Here is a 17681-nt window from a genome sequence, read left to right as displayed (position 1 = left end):
AAGAACAGCAACAACAACAGCAGCAGCAACAACAACAACAGCAACAACAACAACAGCAGCAGCAGCAGCAACAACAACATCAGCAGCAGCAACAACAACAACAGCACCAGCAACAACAACAACAACTAGAGGAAGAAAAACAACAACTGGAAGAACCCCTAGAACAAAAACACCACCCATTACAGTCGGGAGACCAACAACAGCAGCAGCAACTGCTGCAGGAGCCTCAGAATGACCCATATCAGCAGATTCAACAACAAAAACAGCCGAACGAATTGATAGTGAATCATGATCATCATCAGCAATTTGTAGACAAGCACCAACAAGAGCAAGAGGTGCATCAGCAAAAGCGGGAACAGCAACAACAACAACAACGACAAAAACAGCAACAACAACAAAGGGACCAACAACTACCAGGACCGGGAGAGGAACTCGAACAGAAGTACCAATTCCAGCGGCTGTTCCAACAGCCTAGACAGTTTCAACAAGACTGTCAATCCGTCGGCGGAAAAGTCAATCAACGCAAACAGCGTCGGAAGCGGTCATCGAATACCATTTTTATACGGGACATAGTCAAGCAGCAAAGCGTCTTATGTCCCACATCCGCTCAATTTTTGGTAATGTATTGTAGTGGGTTTAGGCTTACATTGAGGTAATATTTTCACTCTGATGAATATAGCCAAGGCATCTGTTTGATAGAGCTGCTTACTCGTAAGAGATGCTTGGCATTTAAGGAAAGATCACATTCTCTTTAGGATACATATTGTTGTTGAAAATGTGATGATTTTATGCCGTTACCCAACATTAGCAATGTCCAATGCAAAAAAGTTTCTACAGCAGACACTTTGCCTACCACACGGGGTATAAACTGAGTATATACTGTTGTCACTGTTCTGTTTAATACAAGAATTCTGCTTTGTGTTGAAAGCTTCCTTGTGAATCGATTCTAGCGATTTATATCTATATATACTGCGCCATCACCTATACGACCGTGGCTAATTTAAGCGCGAAAAAAGAATATCTATGCCGGCGAATATTGTACTAACAATGTATAGCTATCTCATCCATTATTTAAATAAACTACAGTTCTCCGTCTACGCATAGATTACTTACTCAACAATGGCTTAGGCTCTTCTCGCAACAATTTTATAATCAAGGCTCGCACATTACAAGCCTTCAACTAGATAATAAACTGGTAATCCAGTTTCACTTCGTAACTGTTTATTCAACTGTGAATGTATCTCCACTCAACATCCCGTTTTGAACAAGGTTTTGAGTTAGTTGGTATGGAAAATGTTTGTTTCAACGCGGACAAGTAATGGTACAGAAAAGTTCTAACAAGTACGCTGCAGCAAAAAATTCTGAAACATCAAATCGGTTAACTTATTTAAAAATCATTTGCGTAAAACTAAATTTTTTAAGAGAAAGACCTGTTTTGCTTAGAAAAGGTACTTTTTGTCTAGAAAATATAAAATGTTAGTAAAAAGTACAAGTGTTTTAAGCTAATTATCATTTCTTGTGAAACGCGACACTTTTTGGCACACATGTATTGTTTTAACTGATCCATCTTGATTGACACTGTTACCCCCTTTCCGACTAGCAGATTACAGGCGAATCAGCTGGCCCATCAAATGCTTCTCTGAACACGTCACTAGCCTACAGTCTTCAGCCACATCCTCGTATTGCCCCCACACTCGAGAACATCCTGAGCACAATTAACGTTGGTTGTCGACTGGATCTTCGTGTCATTGCTCAGCATGCTCTGAATGCAGACTATAACCCTGAATTCTTCTCTGGTCTAGTAATGCGGCTGAAGGAACCGCGCGCCACTGCACTGATGTTCTCATCCGGTAGGATTGTAGTGACAGGTACACGATCTGAAGACTCGTCAAGGCTGGCAGCTAGAAAATTCGCTCGCATACTTCAAAAGATCGGCTTTGAGGTATTGTAGAGCCGACTACCATTCATCAAGATTAAATTAAGGGACCAATTTTGTTGTTTTTATCAATCATTGGTGTGACGGAAGTAAAAACTGCCAACATATTGTGCAAGCGGAGCATTTAGCAGAGATTGGCAAATGATGCTCGTCTCTGAAATATCCACATCCTAGTTCAAGCTTGCATTTGTAAACACATGGTCACCTGGGTAACGCACATTAACAGGTTGAGATACGCCAGTATGCGACAACAAATGCGATGGTAAGGGTATTACTAATTTTTGGGTTCTCCGTTTTGAGTATGACGAACATTAGGTCATGTTTTTTGAATGGACCATCGGCCGAAGGAAGACGACTGGTATTTAACAACAAAGCATAAAGACCATGAAATTTACACGATCACAATATAACTGTGATTGTACAACAAGTTGCAAGCAACGTGTTACATATAAGAAATTCATCACTGCGCGATAATTTGTAATGTTAAAGGTTTGTTTGTCTGATCGTCATAGAGAAAAGGCCGCAGTGATAGTCCTCTACCATGTACGGACGTAGTATTATTATTTATTAGGCGCTTATTTATTAAGTCGCTTCATTGAAAACGTCAGTCGTGTTTCGGCACCTTCGTACAATTTAACGCACCTTATCATGTACAAGGTGCCTTGAACTTCGAAGTCAAACAATAATAGACACTATGCAGAATAGACATGCGAATGAGACCATGCAGTACCCATAAACAAGGAAATCCATTAAACAAAGAATACTCATTGTGCCGAAATGAAGCTAAGACTTTGGGCGTTCATTTGGCATCAGCTACCAATCAATGGGGCTAACAAGATCTTGGAGCCAGCTTTAGTTATGGAGAGTTAAAATTTCTCGACACGATCAGGTATTTTGAACGAGTTCAAAAGTAACGAATTGGTGATTGAATTGGTTGGTGATATCACAGCAGGTGCTAGGGAGCAACTACTAACAGTAATGCACTTTTGATACGCGAGAAAATCGACACTATCGATATACTGGAAGATATCGGATATTTAAGCCAATTAAAGCTATTTCAGAGGAATGAATCTTGTCACCCAGATATCAGAAAAGAAGTTCGTCAATAAAACTTATTAGCAGAATAAGTATGTAGGCTTTAACAGAGTTCGTTTGATTAATTTCTAGGCGCGATTTGAGGAATTTCGCGTTCGAAATGTGGTTGCATCGTGCAGTATCGGGTCCGAGTTGAACATCGAGGGTATCTTCTTAACCCATAACAATTTTTGCACCTATGAACCTGATCTTTTTCCTGGTCTCATCTACCAAATGTTCCGACCACAAATTATTCTTCTAATTTTTTCTTCCGGAAAGGTTTGTTCTCACCACCCCAGTGGCTTAACAACACCTAGTATTTTTTGCTGGGGTCTTGCCTTCGCTCAGTCAGATCGCCTTCAAGATAACACTAGTTTAAGATCCTAAACAGTAACAATATTTGAAAACAACCGCAAGCGTTCTGACTTCAATGTATTCAATTTAGTATTAGACAATTGTATATTCAAAAACATCGTTTGACATAGATCAGTCGGCGATTTCGAGGAGCTTAAAGTTTAGCCGTAGGAACATTTCGACTTAACTGTAATTTGTTCTACAGTTACATTTTAATTATAATTTCAGGTGGTGTTGACGGGTAGCAAGGACTGGTCAGATATCTATACGGCTTTTAAAAGCATCTACCCGGTATTGCAGGGGTTTAGAATTAGCTGATTTAGTGAGATTAAACACAGCTGTAAATTCAAATGCCAACAATTAAAAAAACAGACACAACTGAAATTAACAGGCCAATCGAAGGATACTCGGATGCTAATTCGCGTTTATCAAATCTCTGCTATCAATAAATAGTATATCTTATTAGATTTAATTAGCACACAGTTGCTCCAGCGGTCATCGTACCATTCATTCCCATTTAGTTCATAGCCCACGGTATGTTTCATTTGGCGGCTTCGAGTCTGCTTTGCTCTTTGTCCCGTAGATCCTGTGGATCATTACGCTTAACTCAGACATTGAATTTTCATTTTACTCCCACTGAAACTAGTTCATTGTCAATGTATATATCAATTTCGAACGCCAAAATGTGCTAGGCTTGGTCTGCTACAGTGGTGGTCAAACAAACCATACGTTAGGTGTGGATAGTTTTCCCAGCAAGATGACTTTGAAATCGCATAGCTTTTACGAAAGCCATCTACAAAAGGGGTGACCATGGATGATGAGAAAAAATTCGATTGTTCTTAAGTGTAAAAAGTATTGATCTCAATTTTGGCTGAAATAGAACGACGGGAAATGTTTGTGCTGACTGATGCGTCTATCTAGCTTTGTACAATGCCTTCAATTATTGTGTCGCGTTACAGTTATCGTAACGACACCTCATTCAATCTTGCAATGACAGTTCGTAACAGATCAGTGGATTTACAGTAGCTGCATAGGTTGGGTAGCGTAGTATATAGCAATTTAGTCAATCTATAGTTAGTGATTTAATGTTTGCGTGCAGTTGGCTAGCCTAGCATGGCTGTGTGTAGTGTAGTTTATGCGGCGTTCCGTTGAGCAAATACATCTACACTTTGGCGGTCCTAGCACTCAGGGTTAACGGTGCGTATTTGTCAGACATACACCGATGATGACCTACGGTGATTGTAACTATGTTGTACGGAGCATATGATTGTGTATAATATCCAAATGAGATCTAATACACACAGATTAGGGCCTTAGGGCCAAGGTGACGGTATAACAGTTACGGCTGGCATTCGTCTTCATAAGTGGCAGAATAAGCTAATACTTAACAAAATACCTTGCAATTTCGTCATCGACGTGTCCACAAAACACAATGTGACTAGCTGGCAATTTAAGACCGGATTGGTGAAGCATCTAAAAGAAGCTTCCCTTAGCGTTTTCGCAGATGCGATCTCTTTTATTTTGCAGTAGTAAATGAGTTGATATTCCAAATACAAGGCGCATAAAAATATGCATTCGCCCGGTCACCTGGGCCGCATCGTTGATACTCCCAGTTCTTCAGAAGACACGATCGCTTCAGCAAGTTTTAAAATAACACATAAGAGTTTGCACATTCTTAACTATGAATAACACATTTTGAACTTAGTCGGATAATCCACTACACAATAGAAATTGATTGAATTTACTATTATTAATAAACTCACAAATCCTACCAGTATGTTCTGTGTAGTCAATCTCAGCTCTGATTCTGCTCGGTTTTTAATCTGGAGGCGGTAGGGGCGAAGAAAGCCCTGCGACGTTCCTTATGACCCGCTATACTTTCCTAATAGACGAACAGCTTGAAGGGCAAGCCGTGCACCAATACCATTATGGCATTTAAAACTAAAGCAAAAACTAAGAAGTAATTGTTGAAAATTGGCGATCGGTATGGTTAGATATCACTATAGTTTGACCAGTGTGGTAGATATAGTCCCTTTAGCCGTATTTACATAATTGTTGCATTGAAGATATATGTTTCATTTGATGTCTACTACCAATAATAATACTACAACAACTATTACATTTAAAAATATTATATTCAATTTTTTCGGATTAGCTAATAGTAAACACGAATCTGTCCGCTTGTGACACTTCAAAGGCTAAAATGCCTATCGCGGGCATCATGTAGATCTGTTGCAGCTGACCTGTAGCTATAATTAACCTATAGCGGGCTCAATAAACAAGCCAATAGATTGTTATTATGTTGTAAGGTTTTAACAAATGCAAGGTTTCCTTTGGACGCGCGCCCTGTCTGGACTTCGAAGCAGATCGATGAACAGCGAAGTATCTCGAGGATTGAAAGTGTGTAGTTGCGGCACATAAGCTTGCATACTAATGCAGAAATTGTTTGGCGACTGCAAACCAGCGCGATCAATTTTAGTCTCCGTTGTTTCAATCTTGTTAAGCCCTATATTCTTATAGAACTACAACTGTCTACATGTACCTAAGGAACAACACTTCATTGTTTCGGCCTAACAAATAGTGTGCCTCTGCTATTATACTGGAATGCTTATACATATTGATACCTCCCTTCTAAGATATGTGCACAGTCCTTGGAACAACTTCGTTTATTCCGGTGGTTGATTAACAATCTAATTGGACGGCAACGCCGATGTATTTTTTGTAGTGTATACCGCTTCGATATCGTTAATATTCGTGGAATTTTCTATTTTTACTTCTAGTGTGACAATCTTTGCAGATAAGTCTAGCTGAGTAATTGTTTTACTGACATTTTTTAAGAATCAAGAATTTCTGACAAAACAGTAGACGGGGTTGTTTCTTCTTACTTAACACATCTTACTTTAACCTTAACATAAGTCGTGGCAGTTTTTAAAGGATCGTTTTGGTGACCCATTTGTGTGCGAAATTTCTGTCATACATAAACACATTCTTCTAACTCCTTCTATGTGCCCCAAAGGGGAACTCAATTATTGCTGTATTTAAGCTGTGATAGGCGAGGCCAGGTGATTATTGCTCTCCAAGATCGAGATTAGTTCAAATTTTCTATCCGAAAATGTTGTCTGTTAAACGCTTACTGCCGAAAGAGTATACGGATCCAGGGTTCTCTAAATTTAAACAAATATTGACCCCACTTCATTAGGGTTCTTTGCTGTTTCAGCGTATCGAGAATATTGCCTACCAAGACTTTCTCTTTTTATTAGCACTAAGCTTATGTAAAAATGAACGGGTTAATGGGTGCTTTTGAATGATACGTTCGAGATAACCTAGCGTTCAGATACGTATTAAAGCCCATGTGGGATAATAGCTCCAATACCATATGCGGTTGTATCCGCAGCTTCCAAACCAGTTATGTTGGGCTGTAATTAGTAGATGACTATATTTCCCATTTTTGCGAAGCGGCGGCCCGAAACAAAGGGACTAAAATACGAAATCAATTGAAAGTGATCTGACCTGGTCACGACCTTTGGGCGGTACATCTCAACAATTGCAAATGTTTTATCAAGATCTATTTAAAACAGCGCCAGATCTGATTGTATCAAAAATTCATATTTAAAACATTTAATCTTTAATCCAAATCTACAATGTAATTCAAGACATTGATAAGATTATCATAACGCTATTGACCACTCGCTCATAAACTAAAGCGTCGTTTAAGAATGCAACTTCTCCTAGCGTTAGATCCTGCTGAAAAAACACCTGAGCAAATTTAATACCAGAGGGAGACGGCTATGTGTTGCAATAATTTGTTCGGATTGCTTAGTAACCAGGTGTTTACTCGAACCGTTTATCTGTGAGAAAGGTTCTGGAAGGTCGATATGACCGAACTACTTTACTTAGCTTAATTTCATAAAGAATTCTTTTATAGTTGGTAGCAGAAAGCGGCGTTCATGTGAAGCACCCGGTCAAAAAATCAGTGTTCGGTTTCCTCAGCTTTTTTTTTTTTAATTACGACGGGAGCTGCGAACCTTAGATGATCAGCGAAGCCTAGTACTACTACCAGGAGCTACTATACAGCTTTAATGAACTTTTTATGCATACGAAAAAACTACTGGTCTCGCTTCCTTAGTTGCCCAAATTACTAAATCCGTATTTTAGCATTTGGGTTCTCCCGAACCTGGGCCTACTTTCGAACATTGTAGGTGTTTGGAAGTATGTCCAGGGTCGAATAACACTGGTAAATAATGCCATAATTTTACGATAATATTTTTAGTGATTCTCTACTTGGATAAAATCATTATTTTGAAACAAATATTTACTAATACTTATTAAATATTACTATTCATAGTACTCTTATTACTATTTTTCAGGCTCCTTATTATTATTTTTCAGAGATTTTCAGGCTCCTTATCTGCGCAAAGTTAACCTGTATGTGTTGTTCCTACCTACATAGTAGTGTTATCTACCTACATAGTAGTATATAAACGTTTTTGCTCATCACATTCAGCTTCACCACGCTACCTGCTGTGCTAAAAATCCTGCGTTTGTATTGACCCACTGAAGTGCTTTATGGATACTTAGTTTACGAAAGCGAACTTGAGCTTGAACAGCAACTGGTCGTATTGTGCAAAGTTTGTTCACTTCGCTGTTCGACTGTGGTGCTTCCTGAATATAACAGTTTCTTTGAGGATGTGGTTCACGGTAATTAAAGCATTTTTCTTTTCTAGTCGAATGTCCTGCAACAAGGTTGACGTCGAACCCCAATGCAGGCTTTCCTATGTTTTCTAAAACGTTCTTAAGAAACGTAAGCTTTCTTTATGGAAGAATTCAGATCTGAAGAGCCATATCAGGATTTCCTTCAAGACGTTCCGCAGGATGTTCTCATTTGATCAGACTACATATATATATATATATATATATATATATATATATATTGACGAATGATATCACAACGGGTCAATGTAACTATAATCACGTTTCGATCTCTATTACACAGACATTGGAGATAAATATATTGTTGAGTAAATAAAGCCACTTGATGTTCGAAGACATGCTTCAGTGTTTTTTACGCTTTTTTCTTAAAGTTTTCTGCCGGAGAACACAAGCAGCGAATCGTTGAATGACTGCAACGTCAAGTTTCTCACGTTGCGTTGGCGAAATTCGTTACCTTCTCCTTGATATCTTGAAACCATACATAACCCTTCTAAATGGTAAGAGGCTGACGTAGGTGTTCGTCGTGGCCATCTTTAAGCGTTGACGATGACGATCCGAAACGATGAATAAAAGTCGCAGGTAATTATTATTGCTATTGTTGTTACTGTTATGGTGCTAGTACGGTCTGAGAGTAATTGCTTATTTGTCGTGTGATCTTATTTAACGCGACCTGCATAGCTCATGAGAAATATCCAGAATGCATATTGTTTTTATACGTCTCTTTGCGTCTTTGTCATTGCTATGCCTTGTACCCCTACACGATTTAAATTTATCTAAACAGACGATGCGTTATTGTTCCAGCCTGGCAACGAGTACGCCTCCACTACCACACCGGCTTACTTATATAGATATTTCATACATACCTGAGCAACGTCATTGTCTCACTATACATTGAATAGTGAACATCTTTCGTCTCTTTTAAATCACATATTTTTCCTTGTATGGCTAGTCTTATTCTGCAGCAGCAATCAGAAATGTCGTGGATATTGTTCCACACGCAACTATACTCGGAAATCATTTAACTCGTCTGAGAATGTAAACGTTTCTCAATTTTTAGAAATCCACAGAACTGAAAGAAACAGATACACTGGGTTAAATTTTGCAACGAGTAATTAAAAAATTGTTTTTCATAAGTATTCTCTAAAAAACTTCCTCATACAGGAGAAAATATGCTTACGTGGAAAATCATCTCAGTAATATAAGAGATCTAAGTTTAAGTATAAGGCATTAGGGAATAAGCGGTATGAAACAGCAGGTGGTTTCAGAGGCTTACGTTAATACTATTTTCTAAGCATTGTTGATAGCGCTTGTTGTTGTTGGAAAAGGAACAGGGCTGTCTTTGAATACTTACTCTAGAAGCAAATGTTAACCGCCGACGCACAAAGTTAGTGATCAAACGGAACTCATTAACCTCGTAAAGTCAGGTTTTAAATTGAAATACACTACACATTTATTTAAAACGGTACATTGTAGAATTTTAATCAACACAGCAAAGCAAAACCATGGGTCACACGGATTGAAACCAGTGCAAGCTAGGGAACCATGTCTTGGATGGTAAAATTGGTTATCCTAGATTCGTTTGTGTTTGCCGATGGCTCCTGTGCTTTCTATACACAAAACTTAGTAGAGTCCGACAATGTGGTTTGATTTCATATCAACAAGAGACTTTATACGTTAAAGCTGTGTTTTTTTTTGGCTCACCGTTACTGCTGTTGGATATTCAGACAATAGACGTACAAGCGAAAACGTGTGATTTAAAAGAGGCAGAAAAATCCCACGATTTTGTAGTAGCGCAAAAAGTAAATGAGATATACACTAAAGTTCAGTAGGCTTAAATGGAATTTTACTGTTCACTGGAAGCAAGCTCCCAATGGTCTTACTCAAATATCTCAGGAGACATCTTCCATTGAAAGCACTTTGCCGACGCCAATGAAGTGAGGTCAAATGCGGAATCCCCAAAAAGTTTTTAATTTTGGAATATTATAACAATTCGGGAACAGATGGGCTTTTTAAGACGAAGCAGTAACGTGCCTGTCTGTTAAAACTAGGAATACGTGGATCTTGTATATGAATTTTAAGTCGTAAATTCGGGACATGAAGCCTGAATTATTTATTTTTGAGTGCACTCAAGTTTTGAACGGCTGTATCAAATAAATAGAGCAATAAAGTCTTTTTAGCGTTCATATTATGTTCTATGTCCTTTTGATGTTTCCTTTTCATTTTGTGTCCATTGCCTGTTTAGTCCCATACATCATTCCAAAGCACTTTCTTTATAAATTTCTAATTTCTTTTGCGCGCCAAGCTCAGATCCGCCCTTTGTCGAGGTCGAAAAATGGGTAAACCAGCATGGGATATTTGAATTGTGGACAGCAAAGAAGCGATTTTAGACCAGGAGGACGTACTGTTTGGGGCCTTCGAATGGCGAACAACATGGAAGTTGGCCTAGACAGTCACGAGAACTGGCATCCCCACGCCGATATAGAGCTGGGAAAAATTTGAGCAGCGCCGCTGCTCCGTGCAAACAACAAGCACGGTTTGGGCCTGGTTAAACTTGCAGGCCCCTATATGCTAGGGGAAACGCTTGAACAGAACAAGACGGTCAGCAAGAATCTGTATATGATTCAGTTGCATTGCTTGAAAGGAGAGCAACTGTTGAAAAAGCACATTTTCCTCAAACCTTGTGCCAACGGATTGTCACTTTTTACGATTGCTGTAAATGGTATTGGTAACTGGACATTTTACAATGGTCTCAAAAGTTGCCCGGGCAACTCGAACATTTTTGGCGAGAAGGAATAAACGAATTGATTGGAAGATAGAAAGGCTGTGCACAGCGACCAGAAATTCGAGTGAAACGCTACCTGTTTTATTAGGGGCATATATAGTTTATACTGATGTGAAATATTTATGCAGGTTACTGTCTCTTAGAGTTATGAGAGGTAGTTACTGGATCATTGCACAGTCACTCAGGGTTGCTATCGTTAAGACAGGTCACGTCGCGTTAACGAAACCCTTCGACGAGCAACAGTTAAACACTTTTCTCCGTAACAAGAAAAATCGACGAGTCGATCAACTAATACGGGACTATCGAATAAAATCAGCGTTACATGTACCTACAAGAAGTGCAGATTTGCGTGGTACGTTCATGCGGCATTATTTCTTAGTAAAGGTATATGGCTCGTGCTTAGCAGCAGTGCCAAATCATACCTGAGCTTACATCATCATAGGTGATATTCCTCGTATCAGTTTGATTGATAGGGTACATTTTACAAGCAAGTTACGTAGAGCAACTATTTAAACATAATCAAGGAAAGCATAAACGAGGAAGGCACCTGCAGTGGGCATCGCCGTCCTAAATTGTCGGTTTGTCCTACTGCACTTGCAGACTCTAAAAATGGCATGGATTCATACTTTTTTTTTTGAGAGCTCCGGCCATCAATACATTAACAAGTTTGGTTTTATGTAGGGTACTTCCAACTGTGGCTTGATATAATCGTCCGGTCAGCGTCATATGCTTTCGGAGCTAGTAGACTATGCACGGCAGAATTATTACTTAAACGTGGACAAAAAAGAAGTGCTATGTGCACGTCAAGCCCGGGACTGGTTAAATTCATAAACACGCATGTACATATAACACTTATATAACATATAATAATATAATAACATATAATATTCAAGACATAGAGATATACTTAGTGCAACTAGTCAAGTCGTTTCCGCAAAGTGTATGAATTATGAGTTACTACAGGATGCTCCTTATTCCCTTACGATGTTTTTTTCGTTCTACCATGCTATTACGACGGGCAAAGAGGGTACTGCCAGCTCGGCGGCAGTCGCAAATACGGAAACGGTTTCTATTATAGACATTTACGCTGGTAGATCCAATTGTATGAAGTTCGACCAAAATTTATAAGCCAGAAAGGCTCAGCGGAAGCATTTGTGGAAGTCGATGGGCCAGCCCGTACACAGATAGAACGAAACAATTCCGATTACAACGATGCCGTTCATTAATCGGCGTCTAACCTTAATTATATGGTAGAACCACAAACAAATGTCTAACCTAAAGAAAAATTGAAGTAAACATATCACTCGTATACCATTCCTCTTTTTATGGAGCTACTACATAGGACTTCGGTTGATTCGTTAAAGCCAGAGCGATTGAATGGGAACCGCAGACCGAAATTAGTGTTTTGATGACGTCGGGGCGCTTTTTCACTGAAAAACAACTCGGCCAATTCAATTCTATTTGACAGTGTTTTTCTTGTGGATAACTGACATCGCGGCAGCGGTTTATGCCGGTTTAAATTCTTCGAAACTATTTCAAAGACCTTTTTTATTATTATTTCTTAGTAGCTAAAGGCAAAGATTTTTTAAATGTTTTTAAAGTGTAAAATTGTCACAGTTTGGTTATACAAATTTTGTTTGTTTGCTGTGAGTCCATACAAAGAATCTGAGCTATAAAACAACGATGTAGATATCTAGAAATCTTTAGAAAATTTAGGCAATAGCTGAAGTGAAATGTGTATTCGTCGGCGACGTTCTGATGTTCTCGTTGCCGCTGCTCTTGTGGTCTATTCTGATTTTCGCTGCGAACGTCACAGCGTAAGATAGCCTAAATTAACCTATAATCTTCTCCGAGTATTTAAATGAGTGACTTGGGGCCGGACATAACATATATCATGGATCCTGGTTCATTTAATCAGCTCTTTTAAATTTTAGCTCTTTATAGATTTCTACTACACTATTCACTTTCTACATTTTAGTGGATACCGAGCATGTTTGACCATATCCTCGGTACTTCCTATATGCCAGAGTTGGATTTCTTTGGCAAAATCTTAATAGCATGAATAGAAATTATAAGATAATGAATGATGAATGAAAGCTTCTACCGTAGCTATAGCCATTGATAGGATAACGATTGTTAAATGTTACCCATATGTCATCGAGCTCTGCTATCCCAGCGAGTAGCTGTAGAGACCAATGTGTTTCTGGCCTCGGCTGTCTAGGCCCTACATATTTTCGGAACAAATTCCATAACGACGTAACATATTACGACAATCTAAAAGGAATGTAAAATCAACTAAAAATCAAACTTTAAAGATGGCTCGTGGAAATAAAACAGTTCAGTATTTAATAAAGAGAATAAAGCATGACTATGTTACATATTCCGTCACGTTTAACCGCGAGCAACGACACCTCCGTATACCAGATGCCCAATTAGGATGCGCATCCTTATTATACATAAATTACAGAAAAAAAAAAAAAAAAAAAACTATTATCTCCTAATTAACGTTTAAATAGTATAAAGAAACCCTCAAATCGTATAACAACTTATTCTGTAAACCAGTGATATATGATATATCATATATCACTGGTTTATAATATATATGGTATAAGGATCACGTGCGTTTTTCGCTCATGCGGTACGTGATCACGTGTTGCACAACATCCTTAGTAACTAACGTGAATGAGGTACGGAAAGCGTGTACGAAACAGGTGTGCACGAACTTAGAGATATGAAATTGTTGATGCAATATTTGCAAACGTCTAGAATGCTTAAATAGTTCCAACAAACGCGGCATACCTACATTATTTCTTCACTAATATAAGCTACACAATTACGTTTTTCGCGTGCGAGACATTTGTTTTTGAACAAATGAAAGTGCTATTCAGTATAGTTCTGTAATTGTTGTCAAGTCGGCTTTTTGTATTTTTCCCGCCAAACGATGTTCGGCTGGAAACAGCGAATCTGACAGTTAGTTGAATGCTGCTATTAAGTAAGAATCTGCTAAAGGTATCCATAAGCTGATCGCTTATAGCATTTTATTAAAATGCACAGTAAGGTCACACATGAATATCTTTTTTTTTGCATTTCTATTTTGTTTCTGTGTTTTGGTGCATTTTTATGTTGTCGGACTAGAATCGTCTTGCAATGACGAGTTTTCCGTGATTTCATGAATGTCATACAGATCCAGTATTGCTATAGATTCACGAAAATCAGATGTATCAGGAGACCATTGAACTCAATTACGACGTCTTCAGTTAATATGAGATGGTAGACAGTAGATATTAAAGTCGAGGTTTATCGAATTTTAACCTACATGCTGAAGTGATGCTCCAATCTCAGCCATTGCCTATCTTTATCCGTGTAAACATTGACATTCGTTACTAATCTAATAACTGTACAAAACTGTACGTTTCCTATCTGAATAGTTGTGAGCATTAAAATAAAAAATTAAAACGAAAAAAAAATGTATTCTTTTTTTTGTTAAGAAGATATATTCCATATCTCTTGCGTAAAAGGATATTTTTTTCTCTGGCAGAAATAACAGCACAGTTCGAATTCAAATTAGTGAAGCTTAAGTTTGTCTGTCTTAGACAACGGTCCGTGGGTAAGCGCACAAAAAATGTTAATGCAAGCGGCTACGTATAAGGCGGAAGCAAGCAATCCGCTGACGTTGAGAATTAAGCGTTCTGCAGGAGAAAAGCGGCCGAAGATGCTCCAAGCTGATTTTGACAGTAAACAAACGCTCGCAAATTTTACAACTTGAAACAGAGCGGCCAGTGGGTCGCCTTCAAGAGCACGCGCTAGACAGAATCCCTGAATGTGCCAAAAAATGATCGCCACTATGAACACTACATAGGGGATTTGCTGAAAAACGGAGATAAGTCGATGTCAACTATTCGCATTATTTATCGTTAGGTTAAACAGAATCGTACGAAACATTAAAACTAGAACAGTATTTTGTCACGTTACGCGCAACACTTGCTGCAGATTATCAAGCATAAATGTTATGCATACCTGCTACTTCCGTTAAAAACAAATTCTTTTTAAATCTGGCTTGATTAAATATTTTAATTCCGTAAGCACTCCGATACACGCGAATATTGATACGCCGACTCAGTTACTTACATCGTATCGCAGGAGAACATTTGAAAAGAGAGCCAAGCTGAAAACGAAGTCAAAGCTAAGAAAAACCTGCCAAAACCACGCCAGCTGATGCAATACTGGTCTGTCGGAGGGATCCGGCGTAGGGACCTGCGTAACATTGACACGTGGTTATTATGAGTGTATTTAGCACACGAATAGCCGGTCTTTCACGGGAAAAAATCGACAATTGAAGACTTAAAATAAAATCTACCTCAGCAAGATATGGAATGTATTTAAATTGTTTTTCCTACTTAATTGGAATTACCTTTGCCGGATCACCAGTCCACGGAGAGCCAGGTTCCCAGCCGGGACCTTTAATTATGCACTGTAATCTGTTCTTCCATCCTTTCATAGAGCGCACTTTATAATAAAGTTCTAAAAAACCGATATACTGAAATAAAGCAAATAGAGATTGATGACATTTCATAAGCTCCATATATGACGAGGTTGATAAGTGAAAATTAAGTGAAAATGTGTTTTCCACCACAATAAAAGTGATGTTAATAAGAGTATATTGAGCAGTCGACAAGTAATGCAACTTGTACCCTTACCTGATAATAGATGAAGTTAAGGGACCTTTGAGGCGTTGTCAGACCGTAAATCGGTTGTTCTTCTTCCTCACAGAAGGTTCCGAAAATTCGATCCCAGATAATTAAGAATGAGCCGTAATTTTTATCCAAGTACCTGACGAATGAAAACTTGTTATCATTTGCCCTATATATATCATACACCTAGAATGAATATCCTAGAGTTCTTTCTGAAGCCATTGTTTAGCTAGCTCCAATAAAGCTTATCGTAGGATAGCATATCGATAAAAGCCATTATGGGTCGCTAATAAATGCCATCGAGTCCAACTTGATCGTTTCAGCTGTCGACTAAAAATGAAGACTTATGCGCAGCCGTTATACTGAATATGAACTTCGCCTAGTGTCCCGGCGACAAACTTTAAAATGCGTTTTTTTTAATATTCTATTCGATACTTTATATTGGTGTGAGAACAGGTTTCTCGATATATCGTTCAAGTGAACTATTAGTAGTATATGTATATTCCAAGTTTGTTGTGTCAAATTGTTCTTATTTCACAGAAACAAAATTATAAAATCTGAATGCCTGTATGTGTATGTATGCCCTGGGCAGGCTAGTGCATTTTTAAGATTACTCCGTTAGCTATATATATATATATAACTACGTGTTATCACCGGTTTGCTATATACACAGCACCACATCTCTTGCTGAAGATTCGCATTGCCCCCGTTACATGCGGATATAGATTTAATTCTATAATACTACAGTATAGGTCCTTACTTGGCTTGTCGAGCATGATGAACTCTGTGGTGGGATGGTGTGTTGAAAATGAATTCAATGGGCCACGGTAACTTAGGAATCAGTTCGGTGTGCGTCCAAAACTGATATACGAGGTTCAAGGTCTTATTGACAAATGTCACTTCGACTGGTACTCCTAACAAAGCCAGCGGCAGGTAAAATGCCTGTGAAAATCGTTAAAGAAAGAAAGACCATGCACGAAATTATTTTTTTTGGATTTCCTGGGACCTCTCATACATGAATTGCGGGTTGGCGGAGAAATGTCTCTCTTATTGCTTTCGCACGGTGCGAGGAGGGGCGAACAAACCAGCAGTAGTACAGGCTACCTGTTATTCAGTGTCGCCTGTGAGGAAAATATACGAAGTATGTGTCAGATCCGGCATTAGATTCATACTACAAGCATGGACACTAACTTCAATTAACTGAATCATTTACATTTAGCAACATGATTGTTCAGCTATTGCGTCAGTGTCGGCAAGTGATGCAATGCCAATTATAAAATACTTGGTAATTCCTCAAAGGCTCTAGTAATTATACTGCGGGTACTTTCATTAGAATAGCAGAGACTTATACTATTCACTTAAACACATCATTCTTCATACAGACAGAAAAAATATTGGCAAACGTACACCCGAATGAACGAAGTCGTGAAGATGTGGGATACGGAATGAGACAGAAAGGTTGAAGAACTCCGAGCTATGGTGAACTTGATGCATCGTCCAAAATACGGCCATTTCTGAAAAAAAAAAAGCCTTTCTTTACTCGCATGACCCATCAGAGTACATGCACAACTTTTGTTTTCATTGAACATATAAGGGTCTATTTATTCTATAAGAGTCTATTTACTGCACATTTAACCTGTATTTTCACAGATCATTATGGGCGACCAACAAGTATCAGGGAATTATGAAATGTCGTGGCGCTCGCATGATTTGCGTTGTGATCAATGTATGTCCTATTTGGGACTACGCTCTCCCCCAGGAATGCGGCGTAAGTTATAACAGTACCTTAGCATTTACCTAGTTTGTTTACGTTAGGCTTGTCTAGATTTATATTGTTAAATAGTTAAAAAGTTTATAGTATATAGTTTCTGAAATTTAGTAGATACCAACTGATTTGCCTGCTAGTATGTACGAGGGAATCTTTTAATAGATAAACGCAAATGAGTTGGTTATCTGAAGGGCATAGGTGAAACACGCTACATCTGTTCGATACTATCCTAATAATATAATGTAATAGCCGATGCACTTTGCAGTCAACCACGGATTGATGGTTTTGTCGCTGTTTCGTATGTTACCGTTTAACCAGCTTCCATGCTACGGTCTATAAACCTAAAACGGCTTATCTGTTAAAGAA

At 38.5% G+C, this 17681-nt stretch overlaps 2 protein-coding genes across 2 annotated transcripts; one reads left to right on the top strand and one right to left on the bottom strand.

The window, feature by feature from the left end:
• Positions 1-5: 5 nt before the first annotated feature.
• Positions 6-5141, top strand: LOC111255203 (uncharacterized; the record flags this gene model as incomplete). Its single annotated transcript, XM_022816910.2, has 4 exons — positions 6-617; positions 1604-1942; positions 3104-3289; positions 3593-5141. Coding segments are annotated over 4 exons (1227 nt in total), but the record flags the coding sequence as incomplete, so codon positions are not given.
• Positions 5142-13860: 8719 nt separating this feature from the next.
• LOC111255204 (alkylglycerol monooxygenase-like) lies at positions 13861-17345 on the bottom strand. Its single transcript, XM_022816911.2, has 6 exons — positions 16955-17345; positions 16308-16489; positions 15554-15686; positions 15268-15393; positions 14985-15110; positions 13861-14723 (listed from the first exon to the last, which is right to left on the bottom strand). The coding sequence occupies exons 1-6, from the start codon at positions 17057-17059 to the stop codon at positions 14421-14423; spliced, it is 975 nt and encodes a 324-aa protein (XP_022672646.1). The 5' UTR covers positions 17060-17345; the 3' UTR covers positions 13861-14420.
• Between the last annotated feature and the right edge of the window lie 336 nt (positions 17346-17681).

The sequence above is a fragment of the Varroa destructor genome, unplaced genomic scaffold, assembly GCF_002443255.2.
Source record: "Varroa destructor unplaced genomic scaffold, Vdes_3.0 BEIS01001053.1, whole genome shotgun sequence".
NCBI classification, from domain to species: Eukaryota; Metazoa; Arthropoda; class Arachnida; order Mesostigmata; family Varroidae; genus Varroa; species Varroa destructor.
This window is presented reverse-complemented; position numbering and strand designations above follow the sequence as displayed.

Bases quoted from the DNA above. Each gene is read 5' to 3' on its own strand.
- LOC111255204 (XM_022816911.2), bottom strand. From the start codon at position 17,059: ATGGCCGTATTTTGGACGATGCATCAAGTTCACCATAGCTCGGAGTTC. The intron at 16,490-16,954 runs GTACGTTTGCCA...CGATTTTCACAG, and splicing joins ACGACTTCGTTCATTCGGGT to GCATTTTACCTGCCGCTGGC. The intron at 15,687-16,307 runs GTAAGGACCTAT...TTCATTCGTCAG, and splicing joins CATCATGCTCGACAAGCCAA to GTACTTGGATAAAAATTACG.